Source organism: Petromyzon marinus, chromosome 83 (genome assembly GCF_048934315.1).
Source record: "Petromyzon marinus isolate PM22_M1 ecotype Great Lakes invasive population chromosome 83, UKy_Petmar_22M1.pri1.0, whole genome shotgun sequence".
Lineage (NCBI taxonomy): Eukaryota > Metazoa > Chordata > Hyperoartia > Petromyzontiformes > Petromyzontidae > Petromyzon > Petromyzon marinus.
This window is the reverse complement of record NC_133748.1, coordinates 6,270,158-6,294,083: the sequence shown is the minus strand read 5'-3', so window position 1 is coordinate 6,294,083 and position 23,926 is coordinate 6,270,158. Positions and strand designations below refer to the sequence as shown.

General features: G+C 44.7%; 1 protein-coding gene across 1 annotated transcript; it reads right to left on the bottom strand.

Moving 5' to 3' along the window:
• Positions 1–8,150: 8,150 nt before the first annotated feature.
• Positions 8,151–12,838, bottom strand: LOC142907827 (interferon-induced very large GTPase 1-like). The gene is made up of 2 exons (XM_076057643.1): positions 9,251–12,838; positions 8,151–8,156 (listed from the first exon to the last, which is right to left on the bottom strand). The coding sequence occupies exons 1-2, from the start codon at positions 12,731–12,733 to the stop codon at positions 8,151–8,153; spliced, it is 3,489 nt and encodes a 1,162-aa protein (XP_075913758.1). The 5' UTR covers positions 12,734–12,838.
• Between the last annotated feature and the right edge of the window lie 11,088 nt (positions 12,839–23,926).

Sequence of the window (23,926 nt, the reverse complement as noted above, 5' to 3'; positions counted from 1 at the left end):
TTTTATCAGAAGTGACCTGGCTATCACACATGATAGCTCAACGAAATGACGTTTCCGGTGGACATGAAATGCAGCCAAATTCTCTAAACGCACGTTGATTCTAAATGTGGTGGAAACAAATCAGAGGCCCTGGAGAAAAAAATACACGCAGCCCCTGAAGGTTCTTTCATTCAGGAGCCATGGCTCAGTCGAACCTTGATGATTTATGACTGAGTGTGAGTTTATAGCCAAATTGTTTATTTACGAGATCTATAACTTCTCAAGAAGCAGCCAGGCCATGACAGCATGAAATTAGTACGCTTTTTTTTTCAAAATCTACTACACATTGCACAATGCCACAAAAGTGAACGGTGGACACTTGCATATTGCGATAATAATCAAGCAAATATGAAATGTAAGTAATAATTTGTCAAAATTATAATGGTGTATACTCTTTGGTTCATTCGGTAAAGTCACGAGGTATAAAATAAAATAAATCACGACTGTTCGGGCACAACACAAGCTTCCATCATCAGGTGGGAAAGCAGGCCACTCTCCTATCTTACAGTAACATGCTAATTCCTCACATTAACATCACTAGCCCCGGCCACTTCTTTAAGACCCTTGGGCTACACCCATTTTAAACCTTTTTAAAACAATCTGCCTCAGCAGCAAACCATGCTTTCCCACCTGATGATGGACGCTTGTGTTGTGCCTGAAACGTCGTGATTTATTTTATTTTATACCTCGTGACTTTACCGAAAGAACCAAGGAGTATGGATTTCTGCAGTCACGAAAGCTTCAAATTAAGATTAATTGTGTAATGTTAATGTATACTCTTTGGTTCTATTCGGTAAAGTCACGTAGGTAAAAAAATAAAACAGCAAAAATCACGACGTTTCAACCACAACACAAGTGGCCTTCATCAGGTGAAGGGACCAGACTGTCTAGAGGACAGTGCTGGAGTGAACACAGCCAAGCTCAGACCGCGACCTTTAAGCTGTGTGAGAGGAAACAGAGCGCCTTGACAAAGGAATTAGCATAAAAATTAGCATTTAATTGGCGGACTTAGCATGATGAACAGTGTAGAGGGAGTGAACTTGTGCAGACCGGCGAGGGGGGGAGGGGGAGTTTACATATTGATGGTGTGAAAAGGGAATTTAAGCAGCTGCGAAAGTTTGGGATACCACTACTTGAAAAAATATACTGTTCCATTGAAAATTAGTTTAATGTTTGGTTTGATTCAGAACATCTTTCCAATGGTTGCTTAATTTGAAACCATCCTCTCAATTGAAATTGTGTCTGTGTTTGTAAATCTGAATTGCCTCGTGAACAAATCTCTGATAAAAACCCGTGGGTTTGCAAAGAACCTTGGTATCGGAGAAAATTATATCGTGATCACCCACAGTGTTGTAACAGTGATCAGCTACGGCAGAAGAATTTGTTCTGCCGTGTTTCAAATCTGATTTGTGCTCGCGAATTCGGTCAGAGACGTGTCGTTTCGTCTCCCCGATATAGAAGTCACCACAGGTGCAGATCAATTTGTAAACTCCGGGGTACTGTAAGTCAGGAATGACATCCTTCACGGAAGGGATCAGGTCACAGATTTTGTGTACTGTATTGAACCGGACCAGGATCTTGTGTTTGTTTAGAATTTTGGAGATCTTTTAAGTAACGCCTGCTATATATGGTAGTGTGATGGTTTTTATCGGAGTATCAAGTGGTTGCAAGACCCCCTAGATTCTATGGTCTTCCCAAGATTCATAAAGAAGGAACCCCACTATGACCCATCATATCCACGATCAACTCCCCTACCTATAGACTAGCCCATTTTCTATCAGGTACCTTGCTGCCTTTCACTGGCAAGACCGCCTCAGCAGTACTTAACTCAGCCCAATTGGTCTCTATGGTCAAAGACGTTGTCCTGTCCCCTAACGATATCCTTGTCAGCTTCGATGTGGTCTTTTTGTTCACCAAGGTACCAGTACCTGATACCATTGAAATAATTGAAAATTTGGTCCAACATGGACTAGACCCTGATACACCTGCTCTGGTTAGGCACTGCCTCAACAATACCTACTTTACTTGGAATGGCTCCTTCTACAAACAAATGAGGGTACCCCCATGGGATCCCCCTTGTCACCAGTGATAGCAAATATTTTCATGGAGAAATTTGAATCAGACGCCATCCAGACTTCCACCCTCAGACCTTCCCTGTGGAAGAGATATGTAGACAACACTTTCGTCATTTGGCCACATGGCCTCCCGGCTTTGAACCTTTTTCCTAGACCACATTAATTCCAGACACCCCACCATCAAATTCACCATGGAAGTGTAGAAAGATGGCAAGCTGCCATTCTTGGATGTTCTGTTTGAGAGGAGACCTGATGGCTCATTGGGACATTCTGTCTACAGGAAACCCACCCACACAGATTCCTACTTGAAACCTGATTCCCACCACCACCCGATGCAAAATAATTATCTCATCAAAACGTTATACCACAGGGCTCATTGCATTTCGGACCAACACCACCTGACCAGTGAATTAAAACATGTACATCTGACCCTAAAAAGGAATGGATACTCTGACCGTACCATCCGCCAAGCTGTTTCTCCCTCCATACAGAAACAACCACTTGATACTCCGATAAAAACCATCACACTACCATATATAGCAGGCGTTACTAAAAAGATCTCCAAAATTCTAAACAAACACAAGATCCTGGTCCGGTTCAATACAGTACACAAAATCTGTGACCTGATCCCTTCCGTGAAGGATGTCATTCCTGACTTACAGTACCCCGGACTTTACAAATTGATCTGCACCTGTGGTGACTGCTATATCGGGGAGACGAAACGACATGTCTCTGACCGAATTCGCGACTACAAATCAGATTTGAAACACGGCAGAACGAATTCTTCTGCCGTAGCTGATCACTGTTACAACACTGTGGGTGATCACGATATAATTTTCTCCGATACCAAGGTTCTTTGCAAACCCACGGGTTTTTATCAGAGATTTGTTTACGAGGCAATTCAGATTTACAAACACAGACACAATTTCAACCGAGAGGATGGTTTCAAATTAAGCAACCATTGGAAAGATGTTCTGAATCAAACCAAACATTAAATTATTTTTTAATGGAACAGTATATTTTTTCAAGTAGTGGTATCCAAAACTTTCGCAGCTGCTTAAATTCCCTTTTCACACCATCAATATGTAAACTTCCCCCTCCCCTCCCCCCCTCGCCGACCTGCACATGTTCACCCCCTCTACACCGTTCATCATGCTAAGTCCGCCAATTAAATGCTATTTTTTATTCTAATTCCTTTATCAAGGCGCTCTGTTTCCTCTCACACAGCTTAAAGGTTGCGGTCTGAGCTTGGCTGTGTTCACTCCAGCGCTGTCCTCTAGACAGTCTGGTCCCTTCACCTGATGAAGGCCACTTGTGTTGTGGCCTAAACGTCGTGATTTTTGTTGTTTTATTATAGTGATAAAATATAATTATTAATTGTTATGCATACGATTAAGGAGTTATAAGTAATTGTTTGTTATTGGCTCTCGATGTCTATAGTGTATGTATGATCAATTATGAAAATATCAATGATTATCAGTTTAACATTTACTGCTTCTTGCTTTGTCAATTATGTGTAATTATTGCAGGTCTCAGGGTTCAGATCTCACCACACGATACAGTTCTCACAATTGAGACAATGATGCATGACTTAGGAAAGAAGCACTCAGAATCCTTCATCTAAGCAACTTTAATACCACTTACTCTAATTTCCAAAAACACTTATCATCAAAAAGAATAATAGAAAATATACGTACTCAGCAATATCACGATTACGTGATTTAAATAAAACAATTTATTAATGTCTCATGGTAACGCGACAATAAACAACTCCTTTGTTCTGGTTTGTGATGCATGCAAGCTGAGATTTTTCTTGGCCCACAACATGCACTCACAATGGTGAGTGAGTCTACAGTTAATGTTCCATCTTCCGTCTTCTTTCTGCCCGAAAAATACCTCCAGTCCCACAAAGATGTGCAGAGCGCCAGGCTTGGTCCACGGCTGGAGTGCGCTCACGGCTCTCGAGTCAGAACACTGCAAAGCCATCCATGAGCTCGCTCGCCATACACCCTCACAGGATGTTTGCACGCCAGGTTCCATCTGCAGCTGCAGCATGCTGCTACCATGCGACGGGCCAACGAGTGCAATAATCCGGCCAAATGAGCAAATATTTATTTTCTGTTGCTGTTTTGGGAAATGGCCCCAGGATATCCAACGCCACCAGCTCGTTTATCCTTGACACTGCGATTGACTGCAGGGGAGGCTGTATGGTTTGGGAAGGTTTATTTTTGTACACTCCTGACAACGATTTACCCACTCGCGCACATCCTTTGACATTCCTGGCCAAAAATATTGAGATTGCAGCGTGAGCAATGTTTTATGGTGGCCAAAGTGCATAAGTTGTTAAGCGTGCACTTCTAATAGTAGCTGTTGCCGCAAGGGGGTTGGTACCACGAGGCAACGACGCTGCATCCTAGCATCCCATCTCATCCAGAGCCCTCACCATTTCATAAATGGCGCCACCGCTTGATCATTTTGAGCAGATTCAGCTGCTTGCGCAGCGAAGCACTGCAGTGAATTATATATTTTTTTGCAATCGGATTCATTCGGTCCTTATCAGCCCGATATCATGATCTATGGGCAATAAGTAATTTTCCAGTGTTGCTGCATTTATCGGCGTCGCCTGTCCCGGCGAGTCAGACAGGGTAGGTTTACACCTACTCTTTGATTTTTTTCGGTAAAGTCACGTAGGTAAAAAAAATCAATAAAATAAACTAAATGAAAACAACTACATAAAGTCACGACGTTTAGGAGGCAACGCAAGCTTCCGTCTTCAGGTGGAAACCGTCACAAAATTGCTGTATCAAGTGAAGAGAGCTCTAAGAGACCCGAGATTATATACAGGTTAAGGGGGGGGGGGAGGAGCCAGGAAAGGCCGTGGGGGGTGGGGGGGGGGGGCTAAGTTAAGCCGCCTTTTGTTATGCTGCATGGGGTTACAGCTATTTTGCTGTGACGATTTCCACCTGAAGAAGGAAGCTTGTGTTGCCTCCGCAACGTCGTGATTTAATTTAGTTTTAATTTATTTTATTGATTTTTTTACCTACGTGACTTTACCCAAAAAAACCAAAGAATATGAATCCTTGCAGTCACGAAAGCTTCAAATCTATAATTAGGTTAACACCGTGCCACTTAGCATCACAATGTCGGGTACCCTTCCTGTGTGTGACATCACAAGAAAACTCCTGGACTTTTTCAATTCACTTCACCCTCTGTCCCGAATGTTGATCCATTCTGAAACAATGTGACAAATTTTACTATTGCCAGCAGTTCTCTACAAGTCACGCAATAGCGCTGTGCTGTTCAGCGACGGAAAGCACGTGACTCCCATACGCAATTACTACTTCTGCTTTCCATTGTATTTGTGTCAAGACAGCACCTATACGGACATCACTAGAATCTGTATCGAGGATGAACGGTAGCGAGAAATCCCGATTTGCTAGTTGGGGAGCCGTCTTTAATTTGGATTCCTCGTCAAGGGGAAGCTGCCAAAACTCTGATGACAGATTCAATGTTGATTTGAAGCTTTCGTAACTGCAGGAATCCATACTCTTTGGTTCTTTCGGTAAAGTCATCACGTACTTAGAAATAAAATAAAATAAATCACGACGTTTCGGGCGCACCATAAGCGTCCGTCATAAGGTGGGACAACCATAGCAAGAAAAAATTGCTGAAGTGGGCGAGAGAGCAACCTAACATCTGTCTGATGACAGATCTTAGGTTGTAATATATTTTGCTCCCGCAAATGCATCTAATAAATCATCAATACGCCGCAAGGAAAACGCGTCCGCTATTGTAACCTTATTTAGTCATCGGGAATCAACGCAAAACCCCATGGACCCATCTTGCTGTTTGACCAGTACCACTGGTGCTCCCCAAAGGCTGGTCGATGGGGGATTTATTTCTGCTCTCAACATCTCGTCGGTTGCTTTAAAGATCTGCTCTTTTTTGACAGTCCCACTATATTAATTCTGTCTCACGTGTTGAGCATTCCCCATTTCAATGCAGTGCTGCATTAAATCCGTGCAGCCCAAATCATACTGGCCCTTACTGAAAATGTTGGTCTCTTTGACCTTGAGTCAATTCAAGGTTCTGTTGAACGATTTCCTCCACCCAGGCAGATTCTACACCATCCTTCACTTCCTGTATCCCTGCTACTACTACATCTTACTGAATCTCACTCGCTTGAGAAATCTGCACACTTCGACGTATTTTAAACTTGCATAAATAGCCAATGCTTTTGTCTTAACATGGTATCTGCCGCTGATATCGAATGTCGACTGATTGTTGATCCCAATGGTGACACTAATTGATGCGTCCGCACGTGAGGTGATTAATGGCGATCGATATTACAAGGGAACCAACACCTGTGCTAGTGGCAGAATCGTTATTGACTCTCTCACCAGGGCATGTACTCTGCTATCAGGCCACAAAAAATATATTTTCCGTACGGTGTTTCTTCAAAACATTTTTTTTTTAATTCGTGCGTTCTTATACGCGTGTATTTGTTATGTTAATGGTGAGTTGTCTGTATTCTCTGGTTGTCTGGATGCAAAGTGGGCAATCTTTTTGCCGAATCCTGGACAGATGAATCAACACTTAAGACATGCCGTGAAATGAGCTCCGTTGCTTGACTGAAATGGGCATTGTCAAGATGAGTGCCAATTTATGAACTAGGTAGCTGGCTCAGGTTTCGATCTTGTTGACAAGGTCCCGTTCTTTTAGCAGGGCTGGTCGCCTTGTAAGTGATTCGTTATTGCGAGTTCACACCAATTCTGCTACAGGCCCCGAATAAAATTGTTTAATGCTCAGTTTAAATTGACACCTCTAAACGAGCGTTCATTCAAGCTCTGTCGTCCCGACAGTTCTGTTCTTTCACCTGAAGAAGGCTACTTGTGTTGTGGCCGAAACGTCGTGATAATTTTATTGTCTCATTTTATTTTATTATTTTATTCTCATTCTACGTGACTTTACCGAAAAAAACCAAAAGAAGACGTGTAAAATATTTCGGGGATAGCCCGCACCTCCATATACCCCGCAGGGTCTTGTTTTGTTTGTAAAAAGTGGTATACCCCGCGGGCTATATGCGGGGAACATACGGTAAAGATCAGCTGACACGACTCAACAAACCCTTTCAAATTGAATATTTAGGAAAGACTCCGCAATGTTCGTTGCTAAAAAAATTTTTCACTCCAGCGCTGTCCTACCAGACAGTCTCGTCCCTTCACCTGATGAAGGCCGCTTGTGTTGTGGCCGAAACGTCATGAGAATATTATTGTGTTATTTTATTTGATCAATTTATTATTTTATTCTCATTCTACGTGACTTTACCGAAAGAACCAAAGAAAACGATGTATGACATACGTGGCTGTATTGTGATCAGCAGTGGGCAATCCGGTCACATAACATATTCAACCAACTAAGTAATTTACGTTATTTCCTCAAGCAAAGGATGCCGTTTATGCCAATTCCAAATGACTATGAAACACCAGAAGTCCGAGCTACTCAGTGAAATTACCAAGCACTTTCTTCCAAGTTGGGAGAAGTGGTTTTCTTTACAAGCACGAAGCAGCCCGAGATTTTAAGTCCCATTCCGCTGTTGACTAAACTCAGTATTCATCAACGTCATCCCGGCCCACTAACTGAAAATATCTATGACATAGCATTGGCCAAATGATGTCAACCAATGATAACGTTGTAATTGAGTCTTGCGCCAATGTTAATTACGATATCAATCAGAGAACACACAAAGCTACACCATTCCCAAATGATAGTGAAATATAAAATAAAGGATACGTTTGTTTAATGATCAAGATCTAATGGGCTACTGTAAATAAAATGCATTTATAGCACGAAGAAGGCGAATGACAAACTGACGTCGCATTGAGCAATTGTTCCCATTTAGTAACTTGATAATTGTGTTGAAACTATTTCTTCCATAAGTCTGCAATCGCCTCATCCTTTGTAATTTTTGTCCAGCCCTCTGGAATGGTGCCACGGCCTGTAAATTGTAGTTTGTAAAGCCTCTCTAGGTCTGACTTAAATCTGCAGACAAACCATTTCCAATATGGTTGAACGGTTAAGTCCGGCGTGATGTTCCAACTTGCATATTTTGGCCCTGCTGTACGATAATCCTTATATGGTATTTCATTGTCTTCTGAAAGCATTAACCACCAGTCACTTGCAACTAAACTTGTACAAATATCAATGGAAAAAGTATCTGTTTTACACCATTTCCCCCCTGTCACTGCCTCTGGCCGATGAATCGGAATGCGGTGGTTTTCGTCATGACCGGGTATTGTGTTTGTGCAGATGGCTTTACAGAATGGGCACTGCACCCAGCACCCACTCATCTGTTCACGTAGCATGTCTTGAGGTTTGTTCCTTACGTCTTCTATATCCCTTATGGATGCTGTAGAATATTCTTTTTTCAACTCTGCCACCATGGTTTCCAATTTTGTGGCTAGTTCATATCTAAAGCAGGGAATGTCATGTATGTCTTTGTAGTCAGCTCTAATCAAACTGTGCCTTGGGAAATGGATGTTGTCACCAAGCTGTTTACAAAATTCATCCAGCCACGATGATCCATCGCCTTTGTTTGACTGGACGGCTGTGATTGAATTCGTAATTGCAGTGGAAACTTTTCCCGTGTAAAACTCAAGACAGGACTCAAATATTTCTCGAATTTTAATATTTTCTTTTGCTGAGCAATATTCCTCAACACCTTCTGTAATGTATTTTTCAAAATATTGTTTTGGTTTCTGAATGTATTCCTTAAATTCCACGAATTGTTCCTTCTCTGCTAAATGTATCAAAATGTAGTTTTCTAAATTTGATCGATTCCCATTAAATGCCGGACAATCGGACTTCATTTTGTCTACAATTTCAAGGCTGGCTTTGTCACAGACTGCCTGGTGCATGGCTGTTTTAAGTTTTCTAGACAAAATTTCAGCAAATATAGTAATGTTTGCATCTCCGTTACATCGAATCTTAAAGCTGTTGAAGTACTCTTCTTTCTTGCTGCTGAAATATATTAGAGGATCGTTTGCCCTCTGAAAATCATCATCTATTTTCTGAAACCTCACTTCAGCATTTGCCAATATGTGTATTGCTAAATCTAGCATATACATATTTGTGACCTTTAGTCTTGTATGTTGTTTGGAACTTGAATCTACAGCTGCCAGCATAGATTTTATTACGTTATGCAGATCGGTTTGATTGTAACCAAGCTTTCGTTTCTCAAGAGATTTAATAACCTCGCCGGCTACATAGCGTGCATCCTCTGTAATTTTTTGGACGATGGCAGTTTCCTGTAAAATAGTGGAAGAGAAAAATGGATTAACCTGATTCCAGACGCCTTTTCGTTTAACCACAATATGTTCTCCATGACAAAACAAAAATGATTTATTTTCAGACATTTTTATCAATTTTGTGGATAATTTGTCTTCACTTTTAAAATGTGCATAAAGCGTATTTTCTGCTTGCATTCTAAAAGCTATTTTTCCAGGTGGGGTAACGCTTTTTTTCACTTCATTTTTCCATTCTTCCCACATTGTCTCAAACTTTTTTTCCAATTGGTCATCTTTCACTCCAGAGGTTTTCAGTTTCGAAGCCAAATCCTTGCTCTTTTTTAAAAGCTGATCCTCAAAGCTGGATCTATATTCATCCAGACAGTTCCATACACTCTTTTGATTCCTCAAAACAGTAATTTTTTTGTAACTATCAGTCACAAGCTCGTCCTTAATTGTTTCAAATTTCACGATGAAGTTAGTTTTCCATTGACTCAACAATTCAGCAGCATGTAGTCGATTAAAATATGTTTCAATGTCTTTTCTGATCTCGTTGTATTTTGGAGAAAGGGTTTGCTCAATGTTTGACCTAGTCAAACTAGACAATACGTCTGTCCTGTTATTAATAATATTATACATCTTATTCTCTTCTTTAATAAGATGACTCCTAAGGCTCCAAGTACATTTCCCATACATGTCTTCAAGTTTGCTGTAAGCTGCACTCTCGTGGGAGTTATTGAAGCTAAACACAAAGTCTTCTGAAAGCAATGCATTCCACAAATCTCGGATACGATTTTTCAATTCTGATATTTTTAAAACGTGACTTTTTGTCTTGATGATGCTATCTTTAAGTTTTTTAACATGTTGGAAGTAGCTTTGATTTGACGGAGCCATTGGAGGATCGTCTTCCCAAAAGTGAGAAAAGAAATGGATCTGAGAGTGCACGTCGAACCCAATCACCTCGTCAAATGAAACAGCTTTGTACTGCTCCTGTTCTGCAGCCGTGCGAGTCATCTCGTCTAACATATCCTGGAAGAGTCTCCTTCCATCCATGACATTTTCTTTTAAAGTCACATCCCCGACATTTTGATGGACAAACACACAGCTTGGTGACAATTTCACCTGCTTCATTTTCAGAAATGCCTGCACTGCGATCTGTATAATGTTGTGCATCTCAGAGGGATTCTCTCCAAAAGTATTGATCACGGTCATGTTTGCAAGGCCGATCACAAATGTAGCCAGTTCATTGTCAAGAGTGGGTGTCGCATTTGATAGCTCTGGGGCACAGAGCCCTTCTGTGTCGACTATCAACACAAAGTCATATCCCAGCTCTTTGCTGAACTCTTCGTCCACCTTCACCAACTGCATGTGGACCCCTCGGGTGCATCTCCCAGCACCCACAGGGAACTGGAGACCGAACATTGCATTCAGCAGCGTGGACTTGCCACTGCTCTGTATGCCCAGTATGGAGAGGACAAATAGTTTTTTGTTCCCAATTTTTTCAATAACTTCGTCCAAAACTGAGCAAATCCAAGTGAGGGGGACATGTGAGGCATCACCGTCCATGAGTTCAAGAGGGATCCCAGAGAGCATCAAATCTGCTGCGATGCCTGGCAAAGCAGCCGAGGGCTTGTCAGCTGTGCGCGGTGTCTGTGACGCTTCATAGATCTGCCCAACTTCCCTGAAAAGGTGATGGATTCCAAAAGAGGATGCCTCATGTTTTTCTGATATTCGTTCCAGCTCTGCTTGTTGTATAGACAGTAACCTACTGCCAATAACTGTTCTCCTGGACTCAAGTATTCCTTTCGGAGCCTGGTGATACTCCTGATGAAGTTGTGATATGCTACCTGCAGACAGGTTATCTAAATAGATTTGTAGCCAATGCAGTGAGTATTGTTTTACTGAGTCTGCATGATGCCCCATATTCTCAATGAACGATCTCATTAATTTATTGAGAGGAGATGCTTTGTGAAGCTGGGCTTCCCGTATTGATTGTTTTTCAATTGCAATGTTGTCCCTGTACTCTTCCACGCTTTGGTCCCCCTCTACTCTCAAGCGAGCGAATTCTTTGTCTTTCTTGCACCACTCGTGCCACAATTTACCTTGAAGAGGCAGAAAAGTCTCCTTCATGGAAGACAATGGCTTGTCCTTCAGAAGACTCAATAAGACGCCTGCCATAGACTCGCCTTGTTTACATTGTTCATCATCTTCATCAACACTGAAGCCGCACTGTCTAGCGATGGCTGAGCAATCATTAATTGTAACCTTTTTTTTTGAATTGGCCAACATATATTTGAGGGTTGACTTCAATTCATCCATTAGTTCAGCCTCATTTCTATTCTTGACACCAATTTTTACCTTTGTTTTATAATGTCCACCCAAGATTCGTTCTTTGTCAGCCCAAAGGCAAAGTAAAGGCTTTGGAGAATTTAGACAATCTACCAAAATGCTTTTAGCTTCATCATTGTTATCATAATCTGACATTAATATCACGTTGACAGTGGATATCTCGAGGAGAAACTGCACCTGCTTTTTGTGCTCTCTCGCATCTCCATGGAGATTTGTGAACGCTATGCAGTCATTAAAGACGTCATCATCCCTCCCACCTGGACAGTACCAGGCGATCTCTGTGACTCCTTCCATTAGGAGACCATTCTTGCTGCTGCCTCTGCAGTGTCTATGAAAGAAAACTTCATTCTTTTGCTTTCCAAGCAGAGAGTTCAGCATCTGAGATTTCGATGCGGGTGATTCACCAAACCTAATGAATGACACTAGAGGAGTGTCAGCGTTAACAATCGCACAGAGGTTGGTTTGCTGTATCTCAGTAGATGCAGCACGGGATTTCCAGCTCTTTTTAATCTGTCGGAATGCCCATAGAGGGAATTCTATTTCTGAGCTACAAGGATTTGGAACTAAAAGCGGCAGTGCAAACTGGCAAAACGAGAGTTTGGTGTAAATGTACTGCCTCACAAAATTGTCTCCACAATGAAAAATTGCCATTTGCAAATCCATTGGGTGAACATGGCTTCGAGTTTCTGTCGTAGACCAATCTTGACTACTCACAATACCATCATGGTTAAAAAACTTTTCATAATTAGAGTTTTCATTCTGCATGGTTTCATTGTTTTCATTTTCACCCAGAACACTAACATACCGTGCTTCGGAGTCAAACATCATCAGTTTCTGCAAATAATGAAGAACAAGTTCTTCCTCTGTGATTGGGGCTTCTTTAAGTATTTCTGACTTAACAACACACATATGCTTTGTGTGCATTTTTTTCGGGTAGTATTCTTGAAGCCCCAGTATTTTACACAGATTCATAAACGTTTTCATCCCCTCTGTTTCACTCTCAACCTTCGATGTCTGCGAAGGAGCCAATGTGATAGTCAGTGTCCCAGCAACAAGAGATTTCAAAGTTTCCTCGAGTCGGTTCCAGTCAATGGGGCCTCCATTATAGACCAGCACCACGTTTGATACTTCGGTGCAGATGTTTGCATCCAAATAGGATTTCATGAACGTCAGATGTTCCTCTTTTTCCAGGGGGGTCCGTGAATTAGACTGTACTCCTGTAGTCAAACCGTTCAAGAGGACGTACGCCTGAGCCTTGAGAGCACTTTGAGATTTGAGAGCTGAGTACTCGCTGTGTGCCGCGTCCACTTGGTGCTGAAGGCAGTTAACGTCTTCATAGTCGAGGAGGCGGTCGAACGATCTCTCCTTTGTACGGAACCCTGAAGCAGCAGCACATGAAATGAACAGGAGCTCCTCCTCTATCCGCTCCATTTCTCGGAAGCACCGGCAAAGGGAATTGAGGGAAAATGTGATTTCATTGGTTCCCTTCACCTTTGCTTCATTCAGTGCAGTTTCAAAAGAAGTCGGTGCATCCATCGCTTCTTTTAATTGTTTCTTTGTTTCTGTAAATGTCTTGCCAAGGGCATTTAGCTCAGCATCAAGAACCCTGACTGTATCAGACCCATACACCCACTGCGTTATCGAGGAGCGCTTGGGGAAGTTCTCCACTGCATAGATGTTGGGTTCCAATAGGTACCGCATTTTTATTTTTATCCAATCGGTTTCGTCACAAGAAGAGTGCTTGTATGCCGATACAATCCGCGTCAAGAATTCCTGAAGGGCTGGGTGTGAGAGACACGTGTCAATCCAGCTCCTGTTAGTTTTTGTGCATTCATACAACTTCTGTTTTAGATCCGCCAGCATTTCCAGATGAGTGTCATTGTCAGATTCTTTCCACTGCTTCGCATCTTCCATTATCGATTGCGCTTTGACATTTATGTCAGCCAATTCATCCTCTGGATAATTATGTACTTCTTTTTTTGTTAAAATGGTGTAAGCTTTTTGAAGATCACTGGTCAACTTCAGGACATCTTTAAAATCGCATTTATGATTGGACAGGACGATGTCCCATACTGGTATAAACCTGATTCCTCGGTCGATGAGAGACCATGTCCTATTGTTGACAACAATAGCAGATTCCCACTGAGGGAGATTATGTACATCAGGATTACCCCCTGTTGTGGTTACAGTCATCTGTATCACATCGGTGAGCACCGGGCTGTAATGTCCAGAATCACTTGGAGCTGGCTCAGTTGTCATTGCAGTACCTGTATCAGTCGTTGTACTACTGCCGCAGTCGGCACCAATGTTTGGTTCGAATAACTCAGACAAGAGCAGTTTTATTTCATCTTGCTGATGTAAACTGAAACCTTTAGCTGATGCCTTCCTCCAAAAAATTCCTCCAAATTGGAGAGGACCCTCGTTTGCGTGAGAGCCAAAATTGTGGAAGAATTTGCAGCTCATGCTGGAAAACGCGTTGCTTTTAAAATCTTCCTTTGTATTTTCCAACGTATTCTCAATCATTTGTAGCTCCTTCAGGGCTGCTTCAGACAGCCTGAGTTGTGCCATATGAAGATTACCTGAGGCTAGGGGCAGGTACGTAAACTGTGTCCTGGAAAGATAGGAATGATCAGTCTGAGTATTTTGCATTTCCTTAAGATTCATTGATTTGACTTGCATTAAGGCTGGTTTTCTACTCAAGGACGAGACGCATCCTTTCTCGGAGACAGTGCTGCTGAAGCCCATGACTTCCATGGTCTTCCTGAACATGGATTCATCATTGAAAGAAATAAACTCGTGTTGTTTTGTCTCTGACCTGCCGACCAGACCCACGAGCCGGAATGTTTGTGGGCTCGTCAAGAGTTTTCCTCTCTTTTCTGATGCATCCTCTAACTTTCCACTCATATAAACCCCCTCTAGAGCAAGACCCCCTGATGCGTTTTGTAAAATCTCTGTATCTGACAAACAATGTGTTGAAACAGATGGACATATTTCTTGGGCAGGCTCGTGAATTCTCTCAGACACGACAGAAGGCAACAGATTATCAATTTGTATATGTGGAGCCAAGCTCACTGCCTTTTTAGCACTGACAACACCATCAGCAGCAACAATGCCAAGCATTTTATAAAATGCCCGCTTTTCCCACTCTTTACGGAAATGTGAGTCCAGTTCTCTGCTGTCCTGCTGGTCGAGGTGAAGCAGGGCCTGTGCATTAGAAATGAGCAGAACCTCACGCAGTTTCTGTTTCCAGTAAACTGTGTCAAGACCCACATCTCTGAGCTTTTGTGCAAGTTCATCGTCAGCCTGGCTTCTGCATTCCTCTTCGTCCTCTCCAGACATCGCCTAGGGAAAGGCACGTTATTACAATTACAATGTTTTACAACAAAAACTTTAAAATAGTTTTTTTCAAAAAAAATAAGAAACTCGTCAGAGAAGTGCGTTCTAAAAACATAAATGATAAGTGCATGCACATCATGGCAAGGGTACACAGTCGCTGTACCTCTCGTTGCCCAGGAAACAGATAAATAACATTGTGAGCACATACTCTTTGGTTCTATTGGGTAAAGTCACGTAGGTGAAAATAAAATAACAAAAAATCACGACGTTTCGGCCACAACACAAGCGGCCTTCATCAGGTGAAGGGACGAGACTGTCTGGAGGACAGCGCTGGAGTGGAAGCTTTAAATCTAGAATTGTGAGCACAATGAGCCATCGATCAGCCTCCCATATGTACATTCCTGTGGTACAGCGATGGAAAGCGTGTACACTGTACGACGTACAACTGTCTTTGACCATTAAGTATGTATGTGTAATGAGTCCACCGGATGAAAGTTGAGATGAAACACTCCTCTTTATTTTCAACATCAGCTCACGCTGCGTGTGACCACTCAACTCAAAATCCCAACAGGAAGCGCCCCAATCGCCCTGCCTCTTTCAGTGACGTCACCACTCCCCTGCTGGGCGTTTCTCTCACACTCCGCCTTCTCTCTCTTTTCGTTCGTGACGTCATTTTAACAGTAACCTGGGATCATGTGGGCATTTCTACCCCCAGATCGTGTAAGTGTAATGACCGAAAATTACCCCAAGCCAAGGTGCATCCTAACGGCTATTAAAAAAAATAAACCAAAGTGTCAACAAGGTCTCAACAGGGATGGAGGCAGGCTTTTGAAGTGATTGGAGGGAAAGTTTTTAATGAGAATAGGCAGGAAACAAAGCAGAACCAAGAGGCCACGGTTTGGATCCATTAGAGGGAAAGTACAGGGATTTGCCGAGAGAAATAGGATGAGGGAACATTTGAGAAAGGGGGCTGAGGGATATATAAGGGGAAAGCACGAGGAGTAGGGTCGTTCGGAGGAAGACACAAGCTGGAAGACACCAAAGAAGCCTAGGGTCCCTTATTGTGTAATTCCGTAATAGGGTTCCTTATGATGTCAACTCAATAAAAGTGGCTCTTCTTATTCCTTGTCGTTGGAGTCATTTCGTAAGTATTAACACTACATATGTATGTATAACTTATTTTGCACCATATGTAGCCAAACGTGCTAATCAGACGTGTGGATGAAGGACAACAAACTAACCACAAAAAGCAGTTCTAAAGAAATAAGTTTTTACTCTATATTTGAATGTGCATAGCTCAAGTGGCTTCCAATATTTGAATGAAGGGCGTTCCAGATGACCACAGAAGCGCATCTGAAAGTACACAATGCAGTGACCATCTTTGTTCTATTACTCACCAAAAGCCTCTTCGAGGATGACTGGAGTTCGAGTGATTAATTAGGTTCCTTGACAAGCTCAGAAAGGTATTGTTAATTTATGGCAAGCACTTTGTGTATAATGAGTGTGACCTTATTTATCATTTCGGCAACAGGAAGCCAATGCAGCTCGGGGTGCACTAGATGGACATGGTCGGATCTTATAGTACCCATCACAACACGTTCGAATGAATTCTGATTTTGAGCTCTAAATCGCCCTACACACTTTCGCCACGGATGACACATTATCCAACCAATCGCAAGGAGTGGCTGCTTCCGCCAATATTTGATGCAGAATATGTACTGTGTGCGTCAGTACGTACGCACAGTCGCTGCTTCTCGCAGTGCTGCAGGCCGACGCTGCTCGGCCTGAGCCGACGCTGCCCGGCCCGCACAGTCGCTGCTCCCTGCAACACCGCTGAGCGAGGCTGCTCGGCCTGCACAGCCACCGCTCCCTGCAGCACCTGAGTGGTGGCCATTCCCGGCGGCACCGTGGGCTGGCGCTGCACAACCTGGATGGGGGCTGCTCCCTGCACCACCACTCGCTGAACTGGCCCAAGCACTTGCTGAGCCACCGTGGCCACCAGCTGAACCACTGTGGGCGCTCGTTGGCCGCAGTGGGCCCTTGCTGGGTGATCAGGCCGGCTGGAGCCAGTCGGGGAGTTCACGGACGGTGGAGGCAGACTCTGTCCGGACCTTCAGGGCTGCGATAGAAGTCGATGGGTGGAGGGAAGGGGAGGTGCTCCAGGTGCTGCCCGCTGCGCTGGGTGGCGATTTCTGGTTTAGTGTGGAGTGGGGGTGCTCTTGGGCCTGCGGGTTGCCGTGCCAAATAGTGTTGTAAAGAGGGCCTGAAGACATCTGCCCCAGCAAGGTGATGCTACCATGCTCTCACCCTCTCCTCCTCAGACACGGCCACAATGGAGAAAGAGGAGGTTCTGCCGGTTTTGAGTTTTGGCAAGATGGGGGTGTCGGGCGGACTCAGGGTCATCCAGGCATACGCTGGGGAGCTGTGTCACCAGGACAGGCATACCGTTTAAACCACACGCGGGTGGACTAAATGCATAACAATTTTGTGGAGGCAATGCACCTGGTTGTGTTGGCAGGTTGTGCATGGGTGTTTTCCTTAATTTGGCACTAAGCGCAGGGGTAATCTAATTTAGTTGGGCTTGCAAAATGCAGTCCATAATCAGCCGTGGTGCCTTTCCCCCTTTTCGAGGGCCTGTGTTTGGCATTGACCAAGGATGCTGAGAGTTGAATCTCATCACTTTTGGAGGGTTGAATTCCATGACCCCTGGCCTTGTAGCCTTGTGCTGTTTGAGCCTTTTTGTACTCATTCTTCAGGGTGAGATACCCCGTGGCAGTCAGAGAGAAGTCTTCCTTCTCTCTTGTGCATTCCCATGGCCCAGGGACTAATCAATGTATTGCATAGCTCCAAGGTTGTTATCTTAAAAACAGTTGTTGGACGTCCTCTATTATAGCAAGCGTTTATAGCTGGAATTCTGGGCTTATGGCGGTTGGGGCTTGCAATAACCGTGCCTCAGGGTGAGCAATCCCATGGTGGACAGAGAGAGGGGTTTCTTCTCTCTTGTGCATCCCATGGCACACAGGCTTATTCATTTATTGCGTTGGGCCAAGACTGTTGTCTTAAAAACAATTGGACATATCCTACCATTGCAGGAAATGTTATAGCCGGGACGGCTGTTTCTTCACCAGGGGGAGCGGGTGATGTTGGGTACTAAACGGAGAACCGTTAAACATAGCTACTAAATATTTTGGAAATATAAAGAACAGGTTTTGGAAAGATAATTAATAACACGGGTGGCTGGATGTCTAACATCCGGAGACGAACGAACCTGTCGCAAGCGACTACAGGTGGTAGCTAATTAAGGATGGGGAGAGAGATATAAAAAGGGAGCATCGCCAAAAGTTGTGGCACATGCCTGGGATGAAGACGAGTTGGTGGCTACGCTCGATCGGTACTCATCGAAGAGATTTGAACTCCCACACATACGAAAATAAAGATCATAACTTCGTCTTCATGAACGTCTCGTCGGAGCATCTTTACACATGTTACGTACAATTAGATATGTATAGTATTCGTGTGTACATCCGTGGATGCAGGCAAGGCCAATGAGTCAGATGCCTTCTATGACCTCCTGTCACAGGTGCTAGCTAAAGTGGCCCCTCGGGATAGAGTCATCTTGTTGAGTGACTTCAATGCCCCAGTTGGTCATGATGCTGGCACCTGGTCTGGAGTGATTAGTAGGCATGGGCCAGATCATCTGTAAGAAGCGCATGCCATTCTTCCACTCCGGTGGTGGGTGTACACCCAGGACCACATTCCAACCTAAGGTGGCCTGGTCTCAGCTAGCTGATGGAAGTTGCAAGTGAGAATTTCATCATCGCTTGCGGCTGGAGTTGGCATCGTCCCCCACTCCTCCTGATGTCGAAGGTAAATGGGTGAGGTTTAGTACTGTGACGCATGCAGCTGCAATGGCTGCTTTGGGTACGCGGTCCAGACCTCCCCAGAGACCCTGGCCGACAGAGGAGGTGTTCCGAATGGTTGAGAAAAAGCAACAGGCCCACTCTCATCGTCTACAGTATCCCATGTCAGAGAATGACGAGGCTTTCCGCAGCCTTCACTCGGAGGTTCGGAGAGCTGTGAGGCACTGCAGGGATGGGTGGTGGTCGCGGATTGCTGAGGAGATGGATTCTGACGCAATCGCCCGCGATCACAAATCCCTATTTAACTCCATCATAAAAGTAACTTGCAGCGCCATACCTATTACCATCATTAGGGGATAGAACGGTGATCCAATCTCCGACCCCCAGGAACAGGTTTGCAGATTTGCTGAGCATTTCTGTGAGGTTCTGGAAAACATAATGGGACAAAGTGGGGATGACCCTGCTGAGGCTGCGGTGCCTCAAATATTGGAGAGGAGGTCACCCCCTGTGAGTAGCTGGCTGAGATGCCATCCGTTGAGGAAGTACTGAAGGCGATCCAGAGTCTGAGACCAGGAAAGGTGAAATGCTGAGGGAGGGTGGCGTTTGTGCGCAGACTGCCCTACATGACATCATAATAAAAGTCTGGGCCACTGGACGGGTTCCGCAGGATTGGAAGAATGCCCTGGTGGTCCTCCTCTTTAAGAAGGGGGACCACACAGACTGTAACAACTATAGGGGCATCTCACTCCTCAGTGTGCTGGGAAAGGTCCTAGCAAGGATTATTCAACATCGCCTTGCTAGGCACGCTGAGGAGAGGATTGTGGAGCCCCAATGCGGTTTCAGGAAAGGGCAGTCCTGCACAGATGCCATATTTTCTGTCCGTCTGCTACAGCAGAGGTGTAGGGAATTCCAACAAGACCTACATCTCTGCTTTATTGACCTGGTCAAGGCCTATGATACCATCAGTAGGCCTGGGCTCTGGGTTGTTCTTTGTGCTTTAGGAGTCCCTGACCCACTGCTCACGATTATTAAAGACCTTCATGATGGTGAGTAGTCCCGGGTAAAACTACGTGGCTGGGAGTCAGAGCCATTCCCTGTACACCTTGGGGTGCAACAGGGGTGTCCTCTGGCTCCAACATTATTTAACATCTATTTCGACCACGTAGGTTGTGAAGCCTTCAGTAGCTGTACCGGAGGAATTTCCATCTGGTACAGATACAATGGGAGGCTGTTCGGTGCCCGGGTGTGGTCAATGGATGGCTCCCTATTGGTTAACCACGTTATGTATGCCGACGACCTGGTAATTGCAGCTCCCTCAGAGGAGGAGTAGGAGGCACTGCTGCTGAAGGTGGAGTGTGCCACTAAGAGGTGGGACCTTACCATCAGCCCCACCAAAACGAAACACCTGCCTGGGTATTTTGTACCATTGGGCACTGCACCCCCACAACTCCCAATAGGTATTGGGGCAGTTGTGGAGAGAGTGGAGAGTTTCCCATACCTGGGCAGTGTGCTCATGACTGGCTCCGGTTTAACAGCAGAGGTCTCACTCAGAATCAGTCGAGCGGCATTATCTTTTCATCGGTTGCGTAACGCTGTGTGGAAGCTACCTGGTCTGTCGCTCTGCACGAAGCTTCAGGTCTTCTCGGCCACAGTCATTCCCTCCCTTCTCTACGCTTGCGAAACGTGGTAAGAAACATTTAGGCTGGCCTGCCTACGATCAATAAACTTGAGTTTAACCAGGCTGAATTGTGTGAGGAGCTCACAATTCCTCGAAAGATCTGGAGAAAGTCCCATTAGTGAGCACCTCTGGAAGGCAAGACTGCGTTGGCTGGGCCATGTAGCCCGCATACCCAATCACTGCAATACCCAAACAGCTTTTTGTTCGGCCGGATTGAGGGGGCTAAACGGGCGCGGCACCGGCTAGAGAAGAGATGGAGTGACGAGGTACAGGAGGATGTGGAGCTGAGTGGACTTGCTGATGACTGGTACCAGCGGTGTCAAGATCGGCCTCTGTGGAGGAGGCTCGTGAAGGACGCTACTGGGCAGTTGAAGGCAGTCGCTCTCCAACAACAACAGAGAGCAGAGGAGCGACTCTCACAACAACGAGCAGAGCGCCGGGTGGCTAAAGCACAGCAAGTTGGCACAGTAGGGAGCACAGGTGGTCCATCAGCCAGTCATCTCGGTCATATCAGTGAGTCGACCCGTGGCAACTGGGTCTGCCCCATGACCTCCTGCCAGCGGGCGTTCGACACTTCACGTGGCCTCAAGGTGCACATGGCCTGGCACAAGCGGCGTGGTGACGTCACGTTTACAAAAGACAAATAGTTCACTACTTAGCTCACTACTTAGTGAACTTTTTGTCTTTTGTCAACGTGACGTGTGTAAGTCGCTGTGCGTGAGTGTAAGTCTGTGTGGGAGTCCATTAGTATGTGGGGTGTGATTCGATATGTGTGTGTCAGTCGATGTGTGTGCGTTCGTCAATGTGTGTGCGTGGTGTGTGTGTGTAGACAACTAATATTTTGAAATTAAGTTAGTACATTTTTATATATTTATGTGTTTGTCTAAGTCCATGTGTGTGTGTGTGAGTTGATGTGTGTGTTTGCGTCGATGTACGAGTCCGTGAGTGTGTGTGTGAGTCAATGTGTGTGAGTCAATGTGTGTGTGTGAGTCGATGTGTGTGTGTGTGTCTAAAGTCGATGCCTGTGTGTGTGTGAGTCCATGTGTGTGTGTGTAAGTCGATGTGTGTGTGGCTTTTTCGCCCAGGCAATGCCGGGAACTTCCCGCTAGTATTTTATAATCGGAAGTTTGTATCACGTTCACAGGTAATTTATAGGTAATCTAGCACTCAGAAAGCAGCCAACCAGCCTGTGTGATGGTGCCAAGTATAAAATGATGTTAATGAGTCCCATTTGGTTGCAGTGCATGGCGTCTTATTAGTATTATTATATAAGATGAATAAAAAGGTCAGAGAGATAGAGTGGACAGGAGTTTATACCATGGGGCTTAATAAGAATTACATTTTTTTCCTGGTTAAATATTTGTAAATTGGCATATGATTAACTACATGTTAGAAGCAATTGAATAATCTATTAATGTTGAACTTCTTTCGCACCGTACATAGCCAACCGCGTAAAGAAATGAGTTTTCAATCTTGATTTTAAAAAACATAAAAATAAAGAAACCTGTTTCAATTAAACTGAAAATAGGAATGTTGCATTATGGTTGGAACACCGTATTCTGTGTAGTTAGTGGTGGAGGAAATGTATAAAGGTGTGGACAGGGTGTGATGATGTGTACATCAAGTAACAGTGTGAGTCTGTTGGTTTTTATTGACAGATATGGGTAGTTTATCATCTTGGATAGATAGTCTGATGTCATGAATGGAGAGGGCTGTTTTCTGTTATTAGTTGATTGTGGTGCTGGATAAACATTGTGAACAAATTTAATGATGGCATTAATTTACTCTCTGGAAAACGTGGCAATGCTAAGACATTCATTGATGTGTCTTCCAAAGAAGTCAAGTTCGGAGCCTGTATAGGATTTGTTGTTACAAATGCCCTAAAAAGAGGTTTGCATAGCTAGGTTACATGCATGTGCCCATGTGCCACAACAATAGTTTGGATCCTGTCACATCCGCTGGAGGGGAAATTAACAAGGGTGAATCGGCGATTGGCCAACCTAGGTAGTTTCAGTTGACGGGGTTTGTTCACCACTGTGTCAGCACTCCTAAACCATGATTATTGGGAATGATGCTGTGGATGGAACGTATGTCCATTATGAAGATCAACGTTAAGGACCTTGAAATCTATGGTTCTTGAAGAGTCGTGATGTAGGGCATGATTGGTGTCTTGAAATTAGGTCGGAAAGGAAACTATTGTTCCAAATTAATGTATGTGTAGTGACATAGGATGGGTCACTACAGCGTGTAGTGCTGGTTACTGACAGAGAGAGGAAATGTGGGCGTAATAGCCGACCTGCCAGCAGAGCAGGGTGTAGCAGCCATTCTGCCAGCAGAACATGCAATGCCACAGAGTGGGTCACTAGGGTGCGTGGCGCTGGCTGCTGGCAGAGGGTGGCATATGAGGACATGACACCCCGACTGGCTGGCGGAGCACGTGATAGTCCGGAATACAGGATGTATGGCAAAGGTGACCGAGGGGAGACGTGAGGTATAGCCCAGAACCTTCTGCTGTGTTTCAGAAGGGTGTGTGGCTGAGGGCGGAGCCAGGCCATGCCAGGGGGCAAAAAATGGAAGTCCCGAGGCTGGATAAGGGCTGTCTGTCGGTGGAATGGAACACAACGTCCTACGTCTTCATCTTCATCTCCGGCGCCGTGGGTCAGACAGTGTGCCAGCTGCTCTGACCCGTTTATAGTTATTTTGTGTATCAGTGTTAAAAGTGTAGAATTAAACGTGTGTTGCCTCCTACTATTAGTGTCTCAGAAGTGACTCACTACATTTGGTGCCAATAGTGTTAACGATATATGATAAAATTGGAAAAATTATACTTAGAATGTTGATGTTTATACGGAGGAAGACACTCACCCTGGTGTCTTCAGACGAGGAAGACAGTGGGGATGTTATTCCCCAGACAGCCCCGGGACCTGGGACCCCGGAGAATAATCCCGAGGAGGCGCTCCTGGCAGAGCATCGGGAGGAAGACGGCGACTCCGCACTGCGGTCGTCAGGAGGAGGACGCCGTATATGAAATACGCGGCAGCGCTGGTGGCGGAGCTGGACATGGAGGAGCCGGAGGAAGATGTGGTTGTTCGAGAGAGGCTTGTAGACAGCCCCGCTGCCGCCATTAACCAAGCGCGGGAAACCGCGGAGCCCCAGCCAACTCGGACGGCCGCCATTTTGTCGACTGGGCAGGAAATGGCTCTCACCAAATACAACTCGCCGCCGAATTCGCGTGCAGAGATGCACACCCTCAAGAAGCGGTTGCCATTTTTTATGGGACTTTGCAGCCGTGGGGGGCGATTG